This window comes from Oncorhynchus mykiss, chromosome 1 (assembly GCF_057628025.1).
Source record: "Oncorhynchus mykiss isolate SJ-2025 chromosome 1, ASM5762802v1, whole genome shotgun sequence".
Lineage (NCBI taxonomy): Eukaryota > Metazoa > Chordata > Actinopteri > Salmoniformes > Salmonidae > Oncorhynchus > Oncorhynchus mykiss.
The window spans coordinates 78,905,771-78,926,702 of NC_143022.1; the positions used below are offsets into that span (position 1 = coordinate 78,905,771).

General features: G+C 43.1%; 1 protein-coding gene across 1 annotated transcript in view; it reads left to right on the plus strand.

The window, feature by feature from the left end:
* Positions 1 to 7,987: 7,987 nt before the first annotated feature.
* Positions 7,988 to 20,932, plus strand: part of LOC110529506 (serine protease HTRA1A) — a 35,104-nt gene continuing 22,159 nt past the window's right edge. The window contains exons 1-3 of the mRNA XM_021611753.3: positions 7,988 to 8,619; positions 18,091 to 18,190; positions 18,746 to 18,950. Coding sequence (XP_021467428.1) covers positions 8,160 to 8,619; positions 18,091 to 18,190; positions 18,746 to 18,950 — 765 coding nt within the window. The 5' untranslated portion in view covers positions 7,988 to 8,159. The remainder of the gene's footprint in view (positions 8,620 to 18,090; positions 18,191 to 18,745; positions 18,951 to 20,932) is intronic.

Here is a 20,932-nt window from a genome sequence, read left to right on the forward strand (position 1 = left end):
TCCTTTTTGTCTTGTGTACTAGATTGTAATTGTGTTGCTATTTATTACGTGGATGACTTGAAAGAAATACTTTGATAATGTTCATGTGTTGATTAAATTATTGCAAATCAGTTCAATCAAGATCAGCAGCAGCTCATACAACTCCCACTAGTCATTAACACATTTTGAAATAAAATCAAGGAGGAAGTCCAGATAAAGCAGACAATTCTATGAATGCATAAAAAACTGGAATAAACTTCTAAATACTAAGAAATGGTTCAACTGCTCTTACGTAGCCTCACACTTAATTGTATGACCACTCTGCCCCCTGGTGGTGAAATGTACACGGTTAACTTTCTTCCCAGGGTAGAAATGCCACTACATTTGACTCCCTCCTATACAGACTGAACTTTGGTAATGATGGTCAGTCAGCATTATTTGTGTGTCCAATCATTGACCTGTCAAGTCTGAACAGGGTGTGGTGGTATGAGTTGTGTTTAGTCAAATGGAGGCTCACAGTGACCAATGATGATGCAATACGGTTGCTTGTGGAAAACAGAAACGACTACATCTGGATTGACTCAGGGCCAGTAAGAAGTGGGTGAGGTAGCCCAGTCTGTTTATGCTTTTATTGGCCTGCAACAGTGACTTTTGTTGGGCTTCTGAGAGACTCCAATCGGAGTCCATGCTTCAACATTGTTTTGATCACATGGACTGGGATATGTTCCGGGTACCCTCAGAGAATAACACTGACGTTTACACGGACACGGTGACTTGGGTTTGTCAGGAAGTGTATAGGGGATGCTGTTCCCACGGTGTCTATTAAAACCCAACCAAACCAAAAATGGTGGATAGATGGCAGCATTCGCGCAAAACTGAAAGCGCGAACCACCTCATTTAACCATGACAAGGTGACTGGGAATATGGTCGAATACAAACAGTGTAGTTATTCCCTCCATAAGGCAATCAAACAGGCAAAACGTCAGTAGAGACAAAGTGGAGTAGCAATTCAACTCGGAACTGAGAAGTCTCGGACTTCAGTGAGTCAAGACAACTGGGAACTTGGGGGAAAAACTAGGTCAGACTGAGAAAATAAATTTTGAACAGTCATCCAACTCGGAATTGTAAATCGGGAACTCGGGCATCTTTCTAGAGCTACGACCTGAAGATCAATGATGTCATCATGATTCAACCTTTTTTCAGAGTTCCCAGTTGTCTTGAAAGCACCATAAATCCAGAGAATGCCAGACGTTGATGACAAAATTTACCCAAGAAGGACCGCCAGGAAGGACCGCCGCTCCACCTTCCTGTTCAAGTGAGCACAGCACAACAAGGTGGCTCCAAAAATGTCTTATATGCTACTGCATAAATTATGTAATATGCCAGGGAGATATGTATACTGTAGCTAAGAAAGTAATACTAAGTGTATGTTGTGTAGTAAGCTGTTATTAGCCCATGTGCCTCACCCTAATAATTTGGTCTATTTTCCCCTCTTAATTTCGCCTGCTGTTCTAACTTGGTGGTGTACATGTAGCCTATAACCTGTTTTAGAGAAATGTAATCATCAAATTTTGTAAGAGCTTTCATTGTCTGCTTTATTTATCCCATGGTTCTGACTTGGTGTACAGGGAGAACACCCATGTTCTGAATTTGCTGTGCATTTCAAAAGTGCTGAACAAATAGTTATATTGACTGCGTCCATCCTAACTTGCTCATTAATGTCTTATTCGAAATTACCGATTGCTTCTTATCCGCTTGTTGTATGCCATAGTTTGTACATTTCAATTGTCAGTAGAAACCAACATTTGTTTAAGCAAGTCAGCCAAATCAGCAATGTTTTTTTTAAAGGCATTAAATGAGAATGAATGAACTGTTTCGCTGCCAGACAAGACTCTGCTGATAGCCAGCTGTAGCAGTGGTAAGGTGTTGGGACTGCTGTTGGGACAGCTTTACAGTTTGTGTGCACTGTCTGTCACCGTTATAGTGTAATAATGTATTGTTTAGTGTTGTGTAGTGTAGTGGCCTTGCATGCCACATATTTATTTTTTTCCCCCACCAAGATTTACATGCTAAAATCGCCACTGTTGGCAGGGACAACAGACATTCACGGATTACAAAGGGAAAAAAACACCAACATCTTGCTCCCAGACAGGCTAAACGCCTTCGCCCGCTTTGAGGATAACACAGTGCCACCGATATGGCCCGCTCCCAAGGACTGTGGGCTCTCGTTCTCCGTGGCTGACGTGAGTAAGACATTTAAGCATGTTAACCCTCGCAAGTCTGCTAGCCCAGACAGCGTCTCTAGCCGCGTCCTCAGAGCATGCGCAGACCAGCTGGCTGGAGTGTTTATGGACATATTCAATCTCTCCCTATCCCAATCTGCTGTTCCCACTTGCTTCAAGATGTCCACCATTGTTCCTGTACCCAAGAAAGCAAAGGTAACGGAACTAAATGACTATCGCCCCATAGCACTCACTTCTGTCATCATGAAGTGCTTTGAGAGGCTAGTTAAGGATCATATCACCTCTACCTTACCTGACACCCTAGACACACTTCAATTTGCTTACCACGCCAATAGATCCACAGACGATGCAATCGACATTGCACTGCACACTGTCATGGACTTCCTGACGGGCCGCCCCCAAGTGGTGAAGGTAGGAAACAACACCTCCACTTCGCTGATCCTCAACACAGAGGCCCCACAAAGGTGTTTGTTCAGCCCCGTCCTGTACTCCCTGTTCACCCATGACTGCGTGGCCACGCACGCCTCCTACTCAAGTTTGCAGACGACACAACAGTAGTATGCCTGATTACCAACAATGACGAGAAAGCCTACACGGTAATGGCCCTGGAGGAGTGGTGCCAGGAAAATAACCTCAATGTAAACAAAACGAAGGAGCTGATCGTTGACTTCAGGAAACAGCAGAGGGAGACTGCTCCTATCCACATCGACGGCCGCAGTAGTGAATGTGGAAAGCTTCAAGTTCCTCGGCGTACACATCACTGACGATCTGAAATGGTCCATCCACACAGACAGTGTGGTGAAGAAGGCGCAACAGCGCCTTTTCAACTTCAGGAGGCTGAATAAATGTGGCTTGGCCCCTAAGACCCTCAGAAACTTTTACAGATGCACAACCGAGAGCTTATTGTCGGGCTGTATCACTGCCTGGTACGGCAACTGCACTGCTCGCAAACACAGGGCTCTCCAGAGGGTGGTATGGTCTTCTCAAAGCATCACCGTGGGTACACTGCATGCCCTCCAGGACACCTACAGCACCCGATGTCACAGGAAGGCCAAAAAGATTATCAAGGACATCAACCACCCGAGCCATGGCCTGTTTACCCCGCTATCATCCAGAAGGTGAGGTCAGTACAAGTGCATCAAAGCGGGGCCTGAGAGACTGAAAAACAGCTTCTATCTCAAGGCCGTCAGACTGTTAAATAGCCATCACTAGCCGGCCTCCACCCGGTTACGCAACCCTGCACCTTAGAGGCTGCTGCTCAATATACATAGACATGGAATCACCTGTCACTTTAGTAATGGAGCACTAGTCACTTTAATAATGTTTACATACTGCTTTACTCATCTCATATGTATACACTATTCTATTCTACTCTACTGTATTTTAGTCAATGCCCCTTATAACATCTGCTAAATATGTGCATATGTGCAAATTTTATTTGACTAATATAGTGGCTGTTTGGCCCTAGAGAGACCTCTGCATGTGCTCATTCGGAATCATACAGCTCACATCAACAATGGGTCCAATTTAACAAGACAAATCTCATCTTATTGAACTTATTAGGGTATAACCTAAAGCAGGTTGTTTTCATCTGAATATGTTTTAATGGGTTGATGTTGACCTTAAAGGTTGCCATGTCATTTCCACAACATAATATTGTCCTCCAAAGCTATACATTCCAATGGGAAGAGTGTTTATAGCACCAAACTTCATGAACTCAAGTGTCACTATTGTTCCACATACCCTCACCCTTTCAATGCAAGACAAAGCAATGCAAGACCCCTTTGGTTATGGGAGGAGCATGTTAGACAAACCCCATAGCACCACAAGGGACCTTAGGCAACCTCCATCTCAATGCCTGGGCCCTGAGTATTGGTCCAACCACCTCATTAAACCATAGTCATTAAAATATCCCTGGCCCATAACCAATCATAGTTTATGGCAGTGATTCATTGGTCCACTGTTTACTGGATCTTTTACAGCCCACCACAGGCATCCAACTTGACAGAGATTTGTTGTTCGCTACACTACAGTATATAAGCCACGAGCTATAACATTGGAATACATGCTTTTCATGCTAGAAATTGGCCAATATTTCTTCTAATGAGAGCAATTTGTTTAGTCTTTAATTTGTACAACTTCAGAAAACAGTTTAAGCTTTCTGTTAGAAAACCACAAAAAAACTGTTTGCTAATGATCTTATGAACAATGTTGGTTGAATGAAAAGGCTTTGAATGTTAGCTTTGCTTACAAAATTGGTAATGATTCATCATCACCCAAGTTCCCTCAAATATTGGTTTCTGTTGATTGTTTCGTTTCTGACCGCACATGAAATTATTAATGAATGGGCAAAGTGTGTACTTTTTAAAATAAGATTGAGATAACTAATTATTTTAGAAATGGTTTATAACCCACAGCAATCCTAGAACGCCTCACAACAACCCTCTCTGTTATTTTTGTAGCCCGATTATATGAGTTGAGTAAGTTGCCAAGAGTGACTAAGTCATGTAGGAAACAGTAAAAAACAGCATGTTTAGAGCTGAAAATCCAGAATCCAGAATTATACATGCTTCATGACCTCTCCTGTGATTTCTCCTGCTGTAGACGGTCTATATGTATAGCTTCCTATTGATTGGGGAATTATCATATTAGTTCGTCGTGAGCAATGTTATGATGGCACACACATACCTGAATGGATTCTCTGAACAGCTACATTTAAATGTTTAAAGATATAATATAAATGCAAATGTTTTCAGGACCACATAAAACATGGACCTGTAGGCTGCCACTTTAAAATAAAAAATGTAAGAAATACATACAGAGTCTAACAGGTGACATCAATAAGGTATCATAGCTTTCACCTGATGAGTTTATGCCATGGAAAGAGCAGGTGTTCATGTTTTGTACACTCAGTGTATACTGTATATTTTTTTTGCATGTGATGTATGTGTTGGGCTTTAGCTGAGATTATTCTTTACACAGTCAAGTATATTCGTCCAGGCCTCAAATGTTTCTTGACTAGCACCATTCAGTCTCGCTGTCGATAATTCTAACGTTATAACTTCTAACAGTACCTGTACTCACTGGCGCATTGGGAGAGAGTGAGGTGATTGCCATCTAAGAGCCAACATCATTTTTGTGGCTGTGCTGCATGCCATCAGTAATCATCTCTGATTGTTTGAGATATTTAAAGAGCTACGGTGTTAAGTAACATAATAGATGCACTGCATTGAATATTTACTGTATAATTTGTCACCAGCAGCATTCAACTGCAGGGCACTCCCGCATCATATGGAGGAATGTGCCTGCCTGATTTAGGAGACACGGTGAATAGTTGGAAGTTGGGGCCAATTTCATCGTAAAACATTTCCTTCGTATAAATAGAGTCTGCAAACAAACTTTAAATGTTTATGTTGATGGTTCGGACTATGGGATTCCAAGGTCATATTATTCCATATTCTGTTCAAGTACTTTTCATGGCTTGCTCAGAATATCAGCTTTCCAAAAGTATAAACACAACATGCAACATGTGGAGGTCCTGGGCTGGCGTGGTTACACGTAGTCTGTGGTTGTAAGGCCAACTGGATGTACTGCCAAATTCTAAAAAACGACATTGGAGGCAGCTTATGGTAGAGAAATTAACATTAAATGATCTGACAACAGCTCTGGTGGACATTCCTGCAGTCAGCATGCCAATGGCACACTCCTTCAAAACTTGAGACATCTGTGGCATTGTGTTGTGTGACAAAACTAAACATTTTAGAGGGGCCTTTATTTGTCTCCAGCACATGGTGCATTTGTGTAATGATCATGCTGTTTAATCAGCTTCTTGATATGCCACACCTGTCAGGTACATAGATTATCTTGGTAAAGGATGAATGCTCACTAACAGGGATGTAAACAAATTTGTACACAAAATATGAGAGAGAGAAAAAAAATAAGCTTTTTGTGCATATGGAACATTTCTGGGATCTTTTATTTCAGCTCATGAAACATGGGACCAACACTTTACATATTGTGTTTATATTTTTGTTCATTGTATTATAGAGATCAGTCCTTTCGGGAGCCCAGATAATTTATTTCTAAATCCCATCATTGGATGGTTCGGTAGTTGGATTTCCCAAGGTGCTCCATAGGCCAGCGTAGCTGACCTGAGTTCTAAATAAGTGTAAGTGTCTTTCAAATCTTGGAATGTTCTCAAACCATTACTGTCCATGATATTGGCAAGAGAAGGATTCAACATTTCGACCATTGGGTTGATGCAAAAGGTCGCCCCCCAGATCGCAAGGCGTTATAGGAACCTTTTGGAGTATGGGCATGCCATAGAAATTGTGTGAGCAATAATAGGACCAAAGCGTAGTTTACATTGTTTAAGGTATATCAGTGAAGACCACCTCTTCCAGGGCAATAGAAGACACCATATGTATCTCTATACTCAGCCAGAGGGTGGACTAAATGCTAGTGCCTGGAAATACAGTTTTAAGTTTGGTATGGATAGTCCTACGTCTTTCCCTCTTTCCAAGTTTGTTAATTTGATCTGGAATCACTTAGCTTGCCATATACATTTTGAAACTGCACTATGGTTTTTATCACAATAGCCAGAAGGGGGAGACAAGGGAAGCATTGAGCTACAGAAATTCAGCTGTGGCAGTATATTACTTTTTACAATCGATATTCTGCCAGTTAAAGCAACTGGGATATTGAATTGATTTGAGTGTTCTGTTAAAGTTTCTGCCAATGATTTTAGGAAGGAAGGAAATACTGTATATCTATTCCCATATATTTAAAATGGGAAACGATTGGGATTTCACAAGTAGAGATGGAGTCCTCATCGGGGTCTTGAGAGGCAGTAGGGCAGATTTGGTTAGATTTATTTTACACCTTGAGATGGAGATGAAGAATTTGTCCATGATTTTTAAAGCGTTAAGGAGGGATTGCAGTACATTGTCTAGATAAAGTAAGATATTGTCGGTGTGTAATAAATTGACGTGATCCGTAGAATTGAGAGATATTGGTCTATTTTTTTTGTGTGTGTGTCAGGGGCTCCATCGACAATAAAAGTAGCGAAGGTGAGATGAGATCACGTTACCTGCTACTTCGAATGATTCTCAAAGGAACAGAGCAGGTATTGCCTGTTATTACTATGGCGAGGTATTGGCATATAGTATTTTAATAATCTGAATGAAATTGGAGTCAAATCCCATAGGTTGCAAATTCGAATCTAATTCGTAACATATAATACGAAATGGGCGATGGACATCCTCAAATTACTACATAGCATACGAAACGTCACATATTATACCAAATAAAGGTTATCGGATTTATGTACAGAATAATACGAAATGCTCTCAGACTAGGTTGAAAAGAGTAGTCACTACCTGGTCTGAAGAAAGTGTTTGCTTTTTGTGTCATTAACATTTTTTTCAATTCAGATATCTTTTTTAATTGTGATTTATTCAGCTCAGATGCAAATGCAGTTGCATTGTTTTTAATAAAACATGCAATAGCTTCCCATAAAATCAAATTTTGATCCAGGATAGGCCTATTCCAAATGTGTAGCATATTCTAAATTTCGTCTATTTCAAAATAGAATTCATTCAAATAGGCCTAATGAAAAAAGGTATGAATACATACCAAAGCGCTTCCCTTTAACACGTGACACACACACCAACCATAGAAATGCGTATTGTTATTGCCTAGAAAGTGTGCCGGGTCATGTGGAATTGAGTAGGCTTTTGTATAAATGCAGTGCCAGCTAAAATACTCAGTTGCTTATTGGTGCACAGTGGAAGTGGAGCTTCTCTTAATCCCTTACATCAACTGCTCTGCTCTACACTCCTCAGCTCACATGTACCAAAGTACTGCAAGTTTAGAGAAGCCCGGACACTTTTTGTTTACTTTCCCATATTTTTAAACTGTGTTTCACAGTAAACCACCATGTTTTGGTCAATATTTTGCGTAACCGTTTGCTTGGCATCCCTATTTGCTGAAGCACAGATCTCCAATAGGTACGTTATCAGCTGTCCCAGTCGTTGTCACAAGGCGATGTGTCCCCGTATGCCAGCGGAGTGCTTAGCAGGACAAGTCCTGGACCACTGCAACTGCTGCCCCGTGTGTGCCTCTGGAGAGGGCGAAGCGTGCGGCGGCAATGGAAAGCTTGGAGACCCGGTGTGTGGAGAGGGGTTGGAGTGTTCGGTGTCCGGCGGAGTGGGGTACTCTGCCACTGTCAGAAGAAGAGGGAAGAGCGGCGTTTGCGCCTGCAAAACCACGGATCCTGTATGTGGTAGCGACGGCGTATCTTACCGTAACATCTGCGAGCTCAAGAGAGTCAGCAACCGGGCACTGAAACTTCAGCAGCCACCTGTTATGTTCATTCAACGGGGAGCTTGTGGGAAAGGTAAAGGCTTTGAAGAAAATTATACATATAATTCCCATTTCACCGTCTTGTCTTGAATGTGCTGTTTGTGTGTATTTCATAATCATTATTACTGGTGACTTCCTAACTTTAAATCAGTGAGCATAACTCGATTACGCATAATTGTTCCATTCAATCTATATCAAATAAGATTCAGCCTTGCTGATATTTAGAGTCATGAATTCTCACCAGAAAGGAATCAGTGTGTGACAGTATGGTGGGCAACAACATCCAGATGTGGCAGCTGGTTATGCATCCCACGGGCACAAACATCAAGTGTCCTTTGACAGTAAAACAAAGGCTACCATTGAAATGCGCTGGTTTTTGTTTTTGTTCATTCACACATGAAAAGCAGTAATCCTTGCTTAGTTTTGCTTGTTTGAACTAAGTCACTAATTATATTAACTTGTTATTAACGGTATGGATTAGCTCTGGTATGCGTACAGTCACATGGGAATAACCCTCCAAATTAATTGATCTAAAGTAGCATAATTAATGCAATAGGTCATTGTTGCTGACTTCACCATGGATAATGTATTATTTATTTCTTTGGACTCCACTCTGTGAGTCCTCAGTTTCAGCCAGTGCAGCTGACCTGCAAACTGAGACACTTGTTATCAGAGTCAGTGGGACACAACATAAACCAGACCATCTATCCATCCCAGATTTTTTTTTTCCTTATGAAATATCATAACATTAATAGATTTGTGACACCCTTTTAAGTGGTTTCTATTTCCCTCAACTTTCTAATTGCACGTGCATTGTGTCTCTGGGGAGGGTACAAAGACAACCTTCACACTAACAACTCACCTACAGGTGGTAGAGAGATGAGCCAGTGATCTTTAACTGTGTTTGTGTGTTTGATGTGCTCCAAGGGCCCGATTCTGACCCGAAATGGAATGGAATTCCCTTTATAGTGCGCTATTCACCTGTTATTCATTGTGGGTAGAGATACTTTTATATATATAATGTATGTGGACACCCCTTCAAATTAGTGGATTTGGCTATTTCAGGCACATCCATTGCAGACAGGTGTATAAAATCGAGCACACAGCCATGCAATCTCCATAGACAGAAGAATGGCCTTACTGAAGAGCTCAGTGATTTTCAACGTTGCACCATCATAGGATGCCACCTTTCCAACATGTCAGTTCGTCAAATTTCTGGCCTTCTAGAACTGCCCCGGTCAACTTTAAGTGCTGTTATTGTGAAGTGGAAACATCTAGGAGCATCAATGGCTCAGCTGCGAAGTGGCAGGCCACACAAGCTCACAGAACGGGACAGCCAAGTGCTGAAGCATGTGGCGTGAACATTTTTTTTATCCTCGGTTGCAACACTCACTACCAAGTTCCAAACTGTCTCTGGAAGCAACATCAGCACAAGAACTGTTCGTCAGGACCTTCATGAAATGGGTTTCCTTGGCCGAGCAGTCGCACACAAGCCTAAGATCACCATGCGCAATGCCAAGTGTCGGCTGGAGTGGTGTAAAGCTCACCACCATTGGAATCTAGAGCAGTGGAAACGTGTTCTCTGGAGTGATGAATCACACTTCACTATCTGGCAGTCTAATAGACAAATCTGGGTTTGGCGGATGCAAGGTGAACGTTACCTGCCCCAATGCATAGTGCCAACTGTAAAGTTTGGTGGCGGAGGAATAATGGTCTGGGGCTGTTTTTCATGGTTCAGGCTAGGCTCCTTAGTGCCAGTGAAGGGATATCTTAATGCTACATCATACAATGATATTCTAGACGATTCTGTGCTTCCAACTTAGTGGCAACAGTTTTTGGAAGGTCCTTTCCTGTTTCAACATGACAATGTCGAGATCGGTGTGGAAGAACTTGACTGGCCTGCACAGAGCCCTGACCTCAACCCCATCGAACACCTTTGGGATGAATTGGAACACCAACTACGAGCCAGCCCTAATCATGCCTAACCTCACTAATGTTCTTTTGACTGCATGGAAGCAAGTCCCTGCAGCAATGTTCCAACATCAAGTGGAAGGCCTTCCCAGAAGAGTGGAGGCTGTTATAACAGCAAAGGGGGGACTCCATATTAACCCCATATTAATGCCCATGATTTTGGAATGAGATGTTTGACGAGCAGGTGTCCACATACTTTTGGTCATGTAGTTTAGACTAAATTAAGGTGATGCAGAGGTATGTCTACAAATATGCTGTATTCTGACCTTGACTTAATTCCACCACCTTTACACTCGAGGAAACCATGAATAAGGTCTAGCAAACCTACCGGTTCCAAGTGGAAAATCTTCTTTCTTTTTTTCTGATCTAAATAATAACATACTCCATGCAACTTGATAAGAGCTATTGATAAGAGCTAGGTCAATGACTAATCTGATTGACACTTGTTTCAGATACATTTGACATTAGAATTGCTGGAGTCAAATCAAATCAAAGTTTATTTGTCACGTGCGCCGAATACGACAGGTGTAGGTAGACCTAACAGTGAAATGCTTACGTACAGGCTCTAACCAATAGTGCAAACAAAAAGGTGTGTGTGTGTGTGTGTGTGTGTGTGTGTGTGTAGGTAAGTAAAGAAATAAAACAACAGTAAAAAAACATTTGAAAATAACAGTAGCAAGGCTACATACAAACACTGGTTAGTCAGGCTTATTGAGGTAGTATGTGCATGTAGGTATGGTTAAAGTGACTATGCATATATGATGAACAAGCAGTAGCAGTAGCATAAAAAGAGGGGTTGGCGGATGGTGGGACACAATACCGATAGCCCGGTTAGCCAATGTGTGGGAGCACTGGTTGGTCAGGCCAATTGAGGTAGGATGTACATGAATGTATAGTTAAAGGGACTATGCATATAACAGAGAGTAGCAGCAGTGTAAAAAGAGGGGTTGGAAGGGCACACAATGCAAATAGTCCGGGTAACCATTTGATTACCTGTTCAGGAGTCTTATGGCTTGGGGGTAAAAACTGTTGAGAAGCAGTCTTAGACTGGGCACTCCGGTACCGCTTGCCATGCGGTAGTAGAGAGAACAGTCTATGACTGGGGTGGCTGGGGTCTTTGACAATTTGTAGGGCCTTCCTCTGACACCACCTGGTGTAGAGGTCTTGGAAGGCAGGCAGCTTTGCCCCAGTGATGTACTGGGCCGTACGCACTACCCTCTGAAGTACCTTGCGGTCAGAGGCCAAGCAATTGCCGTACCAGGCAGTGATGCAACAGGTCAGGTTGCTCTCGATGTTGCAGCTGTAGAACCTTTTGAGGATCTCAGGACCCATGCCAAATCTTTTTAGTTTCCTGAGGGGGGAATAAGCTTTGTTGTGCCCTCTTCACAACTGTCTTGGTGTGTTTGGACGATTCTAGTTTGTTGTTAATGTTGACACCAAGGAACTTGAAGCTCTCAACCTGCTTCACTACAGCCCCGTCGATGAGAATGGGGGCATGCTCGGTGCTCCTTTTCCTGTTGTCCACAATCATCTCTTTAGTCTTGGTTACATTGAGGGACAGGTTGTTACTCTGACCTCCTCCCTATAGGGTGTCTCGTTGTTGTCGGTGATCAGTCCTACCACTGTTGTGTCGTCTGCAAACTTAATGATGGTGTTGGAGTCGTGCCTGGCCATGCAGTTGTGGGTGAACAGGGAGTACAGGAGGGGACTGAGCACGTACCTGTGGGGAGCTCCAGTGTTTAGGATCAGCGTGGCAGATGTGTTGCTACCTACCCTCACCACCTGGGGGCTGTTCGTCAGAAAGTCCAGGATCCAGTTGCAGAGGGAGGTGTTTATTCCCAGGTTCCTTAGCTTAGTGATCAGCTTTGAGGGTACTATGGTGTTGAACGCTGAGCTGTAGTCAATGAATAGCATTCTCACATAGGTGTTCCTTTTGTCCATGTGGGAAAGGACAGTGTGGAGTGCAATCGAGATTGTATCATGTGTGTATCTGTTTGGGCAGTATGCAAATTGGAGTGGGTCTAGGGTTTCTTGGATAATGATGTTGATGTGAGCCATTACCAGCCTTTCAAGCACTTCATGGCTAAGGACGTGAGTGCTACAGGTCTGTAGTCATTTAGGCAGGTTGCCTTTGTGTTCTTGGGCACAGGGACTATGGTGGTCTGCTTGAAACATGTTGGTATTACAGACTCAATCAGGGACATGTTGAAAATGTCAGTGAAGACACCTGCCAGTTGGTCAGCACATGCCCGGAGTACACTTCCTGGTAATCTGTCTGGCCCTGCAGCCTTGTATGTTGACCTGTTTAAAGGTCTTACTCACGTCGGCTACGGAGAGCGTGATCACACAGTTGTCCGGAACAGCTGATGCTCTCATGCATGCCTCAGTGTTGCTTGCCTCGAAGCGAGCATATAAGTAATTTAGCTCGTCTGGTATGCTCGTGTCACTGGGCAGCTCGCGGCTGTGCTTCCCTTTGTAGTCTGTAATGGTTTGCAAGCCCTGCCACATCCGACGAGCGTCGGAGCCGGTGTAGTATGATTCAATCTTAGTGTGAAACCAGTCATATGAGAGCAAACTGAAGCATATTCACACATAAACTTTTCCACAGTAAAGTTTATGAAATGCTATGCCATTATGCAGAATTTAAATTGTACAACCTTTTAACTTGCAGGGATGGGTACTCTCGAATCTTTTAATTATGAGTTACTCCGAATTTTTCTATTTCTTATTTCTATCAGGTTAAATATTAGCTTCTATCAGTATTGTCTGTCAGTAGGCTTAATAACACATATTCAACTGCCAATGTACTTTTTGTTCCCTTCAGTTGGTATGGCCTACATTATCATTCCATATAATTCCATTGTTTAGTTTACCTTAATTTGCTTCCTCTGTGCAGTATTCTCCCTATTATAATTCTATGTACACTTATCTTCCAACATTACCGTGGGTTAAAGAACTGAGTGTGGCAATTTTCAGAATGGATCAAAACACAGTTTTTTTCTTTCATGCCAAAGGCTCTCCAAGTCTGTTTTTTTATGATTCATAAATACTTTCCAACCCCTAAATAATCTACAAGATCAGAGTATTTTTAAAGCTACCAATTGGTGCTGAAACAAAGACTCATATGCATATACTGTAGATGGCTTTCTTTCATTGATTGCTAGTATTCTGAACCTGTTCTCCCGATATATTCTATTAAACCTGTCGACAAAATTCTAATTAAAAGGTACACTGTATTTAAAGGGATGGCTTAAGATAAATGTACTGAAAACCGCATTGAAATAAAATCTCTTGCCCAGTGAGTGGGAGGGTTTTCAGCGATTGAATTACATTTATTCAGCGTGCGGAATGGAATCACGCCTGCAAAGTCCTTCACACATCTTCATGTTAGTCTGAATTCCAACTACTGAGAAGTGACAAGGAAAGGAGTGCGTAAGAAAGGCGTCATTTCCTAAGTCGGAATCAGGCCCCATGTGTTTAGTTCTTAGTTGGACCACAAGGGTTCAAAAGGGTTCTTCGGCTGTCCCCATAGGAGAACCCTTTTTGGTTTCAGGTAGAACCCTCTGTGGAAAAGGTTCTACTTGGAACCCAAAAGGGTTATTCAAAGGGTTCTCCTATGGAGACAGCTGAAGAACCCTTTTGGGTTCTAGATTATTCATTGTCAGACAGTTAATGTACGTGTGCAGGCACATAATGTACAGTATGTGTATGACAGTAGACTATCTATTTTTAATATCTCCACATGTTTACCTTTTCCAACACAAGGATACACAAGGCATGCCAAAGTTATGTCAGAGAGTGTCTCCTCAGTGATTTTGCAAACATTTGGGATGCAAACATTTGATCCAGCTCCTCTCCAGCTCCAGACAGCCTAAGAAAACAGAGTGCAGCTCTGTGCCAAGCTACATGAAGGCCCCTGGCCAAGTAAAGAGAGGCTCCGGACCACTGGCCTCAATGGCCTCTCTTAAAGCAAACACATTAAATTACACTGGTGCATGATGTCATTTGAATCTGTTTTCTGAAGTTGTCGATCATGCAAGTTGTTTGAGCTGGCCCACGATTCAGGTCAAATCTTGCTGTCCCGTGGGCCCGTTGTGTGTTTTCTTAATGAACTCATTTAGTCACAGAATGGCATATATGGCCTGCAGAAACACGTTTGAGATGTATTGATATTTCACAAGAGGTAAGAGAATAAACATGTTGACTTTAGGATGTTGAGAACAACCCTTTCATGCATTTCATTTCAACACACACCCAAAGGAACAGCAACATAATGCATAGCTCTAGTGAGTGATTGGGGCTTGCTAGCTTTACATTGGCAAGCTGTGTTGGTGTACAGTTAGAGAATGAAAATTGTCTGTGATTATGCTTGGTGGATCATGTACAGTATGCTGATCGTACAAGTATTTTCTCTTCTCGTCTCTGCCTCTCACTTGCCACTCTTCCTTTCAGCGCTCTGTTTTCTTTCTTTCCTTTTTTCTTTCTTTCTTTCTTTCTCTCTCCCTCTCTCCCTCTCCCCTTCCTCTCTTGGCACTTTAAATTCATCAGTAGGGTTATCACGAAACAATGGTCTAGGGATTGAATTGTGATTGGGCTTTTCCGTGTATGTTCACACAGCTCAGGGAATATGTATCATGTGACTTAGGGGACCCTTTCAAAGACTTAGTGAGTGTGTATTCAGTGGAGCCAATGCATTGCTGCACCACAGCCTTACAGCAAGGGACCTGGACTACAGTAATACCGCAGAGGGAATACAACCCCACTGACACTGCAACCCAATCCCTCTGCCCGTATGATGGGGGAAAGGAAGAGCAGCTTCCTTATGGAAAAACTCATAAAGCAGCAACAGTGTGGACAGGCAGGCAGACCAGTGTGTGTTGGGGAGTGCTTGATACAAGAATCAGGGTTCTTTTCTTGGAGAGGTCAGTGAGTTTGTATAGCAGACATATGGGAATTATAGGGAGATGGACACAGTGTGTCTAATAGAGGGATGGAATGCCTCTTCGACAGGAGGTTACTGAGCTGGCCCATTGACAGCATGACAAGCGCATTGTTTCATTCTATTTTTTACATTTGAGTCATTTAATAGATGCCCTTATCCAGAGTGACATACAGGAGCAAATAGGGTTAAGTGCCTTGCTCAACGGCACATTTTCCACCTAGTCAGCTCGGGGAGTCGAACCAGTGACCTTACGGTTAGCCTACAGTCCCAACGCTCTTAACCACTGAGCTACCTGCTAGCTGAGCTAGCTTATGAGTGGTTTTGTGCGTTGCTATATGTTGCATAGACGTAACGAGACAAGTCGAGAGAAGATGTGGCACTACAGAGCCATTTAGGATAACTATACAACCCCCATCCTCCTCCACTCTTTCGTCTGGTTCCCCCACCTCTGAGGTGGTGAAGTTGAAGGCTACAGGAGCACAGCCAGACAGCCAGACAGCCAGACAGCCAGACAGCCAGACAGCCAGACAGCCAGGCCAGAAGAAGGTAACTGATAGGACAACAAGGACTACCTTTCAGGGAGCCGCAATAGACAGGCTACATCTACACCCTGATAGGATAGGCTTTGCTTTGCCTCTGTAGAATTTAAGTTTAGATTTATTTCATCAATATGACATTGTTCAATTAAAAATGAGACCTGAAGCCTGATGCTTGAATACCCTAAACCAATGTATAGCTTGTATAGCTGTTTAAGAGCATCTCCCCTGGTCCCCCTCTCTCTCCTCTCTCTCAGTCTGTAGTGAAGCATGCCTGCCTCGGGTCAGAACACTTCAATCAAAAAGCCATTATCTCGGTTTAACTGTGTGTGTGTGTGCGCGTGCGTACATAGGATATCTTTAATTTGTATTTATTTTACTCTGTCAATTTCTGGCAGACAGTAACTGTGGGTCGACTCAACATACTGTATGTATGTAGTTCTGTAAGGCTTATGCATATGTAACTGTGGGTCGACTCAACATACTGTATGTATGTAGTTCTGTAAGGCTTATGCATATGTAACTGTGGGTTGACTCAACATACTGTATGTATGTAGTTCTGTAAGGTTTATGCATATGTAACTGTGGGTCGACTCAACATACTGTATGTATGTAGTTCTGTAAGGTTTATGCATATGTAACTGTGGGTCGACTCAACATACTGTATGTATGTAGTTCTGTAAGGCTTATGCATATGTAACTGTGGGTCGACTCAACGTACAGTCCTCCATCATTTCAGAACAGTAAAAACCGCTAGTTATTAAAACTCCTTTTCAAAGGCATTCCAATGATATTCAGGATTTTGGAGGGAGTTGAGGTTCAAGTAGATGCTCTCATCCTTGGTCCATATGCTTTTCTATTTGTCCAGCGGTCGACTTCATCCCAGCATTCGTTGACCTGATCTGAGCCCCAGCTCCTCAGACAGAGTGTCTCATTAAGAAATATCCTGTCACGGTCTACAGACAAGGCAACACTGGCAATAATAACCTGCACTGCTATGGAAGAACCACACACTGACTACATCTGCTTTGTGATTTTCCCAAATCAGCAAGAAAGATTACGTCATCAACTGGCCAAAACCCCATTCTCCTTCATTTCCAATGCAATGATGTGTCTGTGGAAACAAATCAGTCTGTCTGTGTCAAGAGGACATGCCAAGTATCTTCATAACATTGCACAATGAAGAGGTCAAGTGGTAAAGATGACCTCTTTAGATACTTCAGATTGATCTCAGGTCTAGATACCGGAGCAGGCCCGCGGACCGATGCACTCATATCTTAAACATTTGAACCAGGGACATATGCCATCATACTATCCCCATATCTTGGGGCAAATTACAGCTATCCTGAGGATATGGATACTATCATGGAATTTCCCTTCTTACACAGGAAAGAAATGGGGTATTCTCAGCATATAATTAAGTAGGATGCAGTATGCCAAGACTGTGCTCATTCTACTCTTGTGTTGGTTTAACTGTGCCTCAAGCAGGAAGTTTTTTTTTCTTCACAACCCATCTGCTAGGCTTATGGGCGTCTCTTTCCCATGTAATATAATTGAACTAAACAACCTTTGCAAACTACAGCAAGGTTTTGGATTGTATGACAAAACCTCTATGGTGCTTTCTTTATTTATTTTAAACATAATTACTTGAGGGGTGTGGAAAGATGAAGGAGATGAAACATGATTATCTTATCTTTAAAAAGCCAAATGTCTATGATAATCTTCAGAGAAGACTTACTATAATTCACAGCCTGGAAAAATACTTGTATGCCTTCTCAGTATGATGTAATTACATGGTCAGTCATCAACATTTTCTGACTTATCTTCTTACAGAAGAGTCAAAGGCACTTACAGACAGAGACAGAAGCACGGGGAAGACTCTGTCTATGCCACAAATGGACTGTCATCTTTTCCATTTCTCTTTGGGACCAGTTTCATATACTGGGCTTATTCTTGCATTGCTGTTACATCATTTCGTTGTATTTGTGTTTGTGGTTGTTTTTGAGTTCATTTTTTTTATTATCCCAACGTCCTGTCTCTGTTGATGTATTTCTAGCCCAGGACAACCCAAACAGTCTGAGACACAAATACAACTTTATCGCTGACGTGGTGGAGCGGATCGCCCCAGCCGTGGTTCACATTGAACTCTATCGCAAGTAAGAGCGGCACCTGTGTGTGTGTGTGTACTTGTTTTCCTACATTATCAGGACCCCAATGTCCTAACACTTCACCTTAATGTCCTGAAAAGGTAGGAAAACAAAAACTTTTTTCAGGTCCTGAATTTGTTCAAATGCTATTTTAAATTGAAGGGTTAGGTTTTAAGTCTTGGGATTAGGTTTAGGTTTAGGGTTAGGGAAAATTTTTAATGGTGAAACTTTTACACTCCAAAAAGTCCAGAAATTTCACGAAAACACAGCTGTGTGTGTGTGTGTGTGTATGTGTTTGTCCTTGAATATCTGTAGACACATACCAGAGTTTAATTTACAACCCACCTGGATGTGAGACCACACTAGTTGGTAAAACATTTAAGTTAAAACCCTCCCTTTTAACGTACTTCTCCTTCTGCCTTGCATCCTCTTTCCCTGTCTTCATCTCTCCATCCCCCTTCTCCTCCCTATTTCTATAAATCACTCCCTTTCTCTATATAAATGTATCTCTCTCTCTTTCGCTCCCTTTCTGCATATCTTTCTCCCTCTCTCCCTCTCTCTCAGGATGACATATTCTAAGCGGGAGGTGGCAGTGTCCAGTGGCTCAGGGTTCGTGGTGTCAGAGGATGGACAGATTGTGACCAACGCCCATGTTGTGGCCAATAAACATCGAGTAAAGGTGGAGCTGAAGAGTGGCGCCACCTACGACGCCAATATCAAAGACATGGATGAGAAGTCCGACATCGCACTCCTCAAGATCGACTCACCGGTAAGAGGGGACACCAGAGGTCACAGACATAGCTCAACATTTCAGAATTCAGTACAAATTACTTTATTCAATCATTACACTTAGAAACAGTTGTAAAAATGTGGTAGTTCGCCTGTGTTGTATGCTACCCATTCCGTAACAAAGATCAAGTTTCAGGTTGTATTATTTATTGTCAATGTAAATTGTCCCGTGGCGATTTTTATGAATTGTTCAGCAGTCTAATGGCTTGGGAGTAGAGGCTTTTGTGGAGTCTTTTGGTCCTAGCCTTAACGCTTCGGTACCGCTTACCATGCGGTAGCAGAGAAAACAGTCTATAACTTGGATGACTGGAGAGTCTGACAATTTTAATGGCTTTCCTCTGACACCGCCTATTATATAGGTCCTGGATGGCAGGAAACTTGGCCCCAGTGATGTACTGGGCCGTTCGCACTAACCTTGGTAGCGCCTTACGGTCAAATGTCGAGCTGTTGCCATACCAGGCGGTGATGCAACCGGTCAGGATGCTCTCGATGGTGCAGCTGTAGAACCTTTTGAGAATCTGGGGCCCATGCCAAGTCTTTTCAGTCTCCTGAGGGGGAAAAGGTTTTGTTGTACCCTCTTCACGACTGTCTTGGAATGTTTAGACCATGATAGTTCGTTGGTGATGTGGACACCAAGGAACTTGAAACTCTCGACCAGCTCCACTACAGCCCCGTCGATGTTATTGGGGGTCTGTTCGGCCTGCCTTTTCCTGTAGTCCACGATCAGCTCCTTTATCTTGCTCACATTGATGGAGAGGTTGTTGTCCTGGGACCACACTGCCAGTTCTCTGACCTCCTCCCTATAGGCCGTCTCATCGTTGCCGGTGATCAGGCCTACCACTGTTGTGTCGTCAGCAAACCTAATAATGGTGTTGGACTTGTGTTCAGCCACGCAGTCGTGGGTGAACAGGGAATGCAAGAGGGGACTAAGTACACACCCCTGAGGGGCCCCAATGTTAAGGATCAGCATGGCAGACGTGTTGTTGCCTACTCTTACCACCTGGGGGCGGCCCGTCAGGAAGTCCAGGATCCAGATGCAGAGGGAGGTGTTTAGTCCCAGAGTCCTTAGCTTAGTGATGAGTTGCGTGGGCACTATGGTGTTGAATGCTGAGTCGATGAACAGCATTCTCACATAGGTGTTCCTTTTGTACAGGTGAGACAGGGAGGTGTGGAGTGCGATTGAGATTGCGTCATCTGTGGACATGTTGGGGCGGTATGCGAATTGGAGTGGGTCTAGGGCGTCCGCGAGGATGCTGTTGATGTGAGCCATGACCAGCCTTTCAAAGCACTTCATGGCTACCGACGTGTGTGCCACGGGGCGGTAATCATTTAGGCAGGTTACCTTCGCTTCCTTAGGCTCAGGGACTATGGTGGTCTGATTGAAACATGTAGGTATTACAGACTCGGTCAGGGAGAGGTTGAAAATGTCAGTGAAGACACTTGACAGTTGGTCCGCGCATGCTTTGAGTACACGTCCTGGTAATCCGTCTGGCCCAGCGGCTTTGTGAATGTTGACCTGTTTAACTTACCCAAACTTACCCTTGTAAAACTGACTATCCTACCGATCCTCGACTTCGGCGATGTCATCTACAAAATAGCTTCCAATACTCTATTCAGCAAACTGGATGCAGTTTATCACAGTGCCATCCGTTTTCTTACTAAAGCACCTTATACCACCCACCACTGCGACCTGTATGCTCTAGTCGGCTGGCCCTCGCTACATATTCGTCGCCAGACCCACTGGCTCCAGGTCATCTACAAGTCCATGCTAGGTAAAGCTCCGCCTTATCTCAGTTCACTGGTCACGATGGCAACACCCACCCGTAGCACGCGCTCCAGCAGGTGTATCTCACTGATTATCCCTAAAGCCAACACCTCATTTGGCCACCTTTCGTTCCAGTTCTCTGCTGCCTGTGACTGGAAAGAATTGCAAAAATCGCTGAAGTTGGAGACTTTTATCTC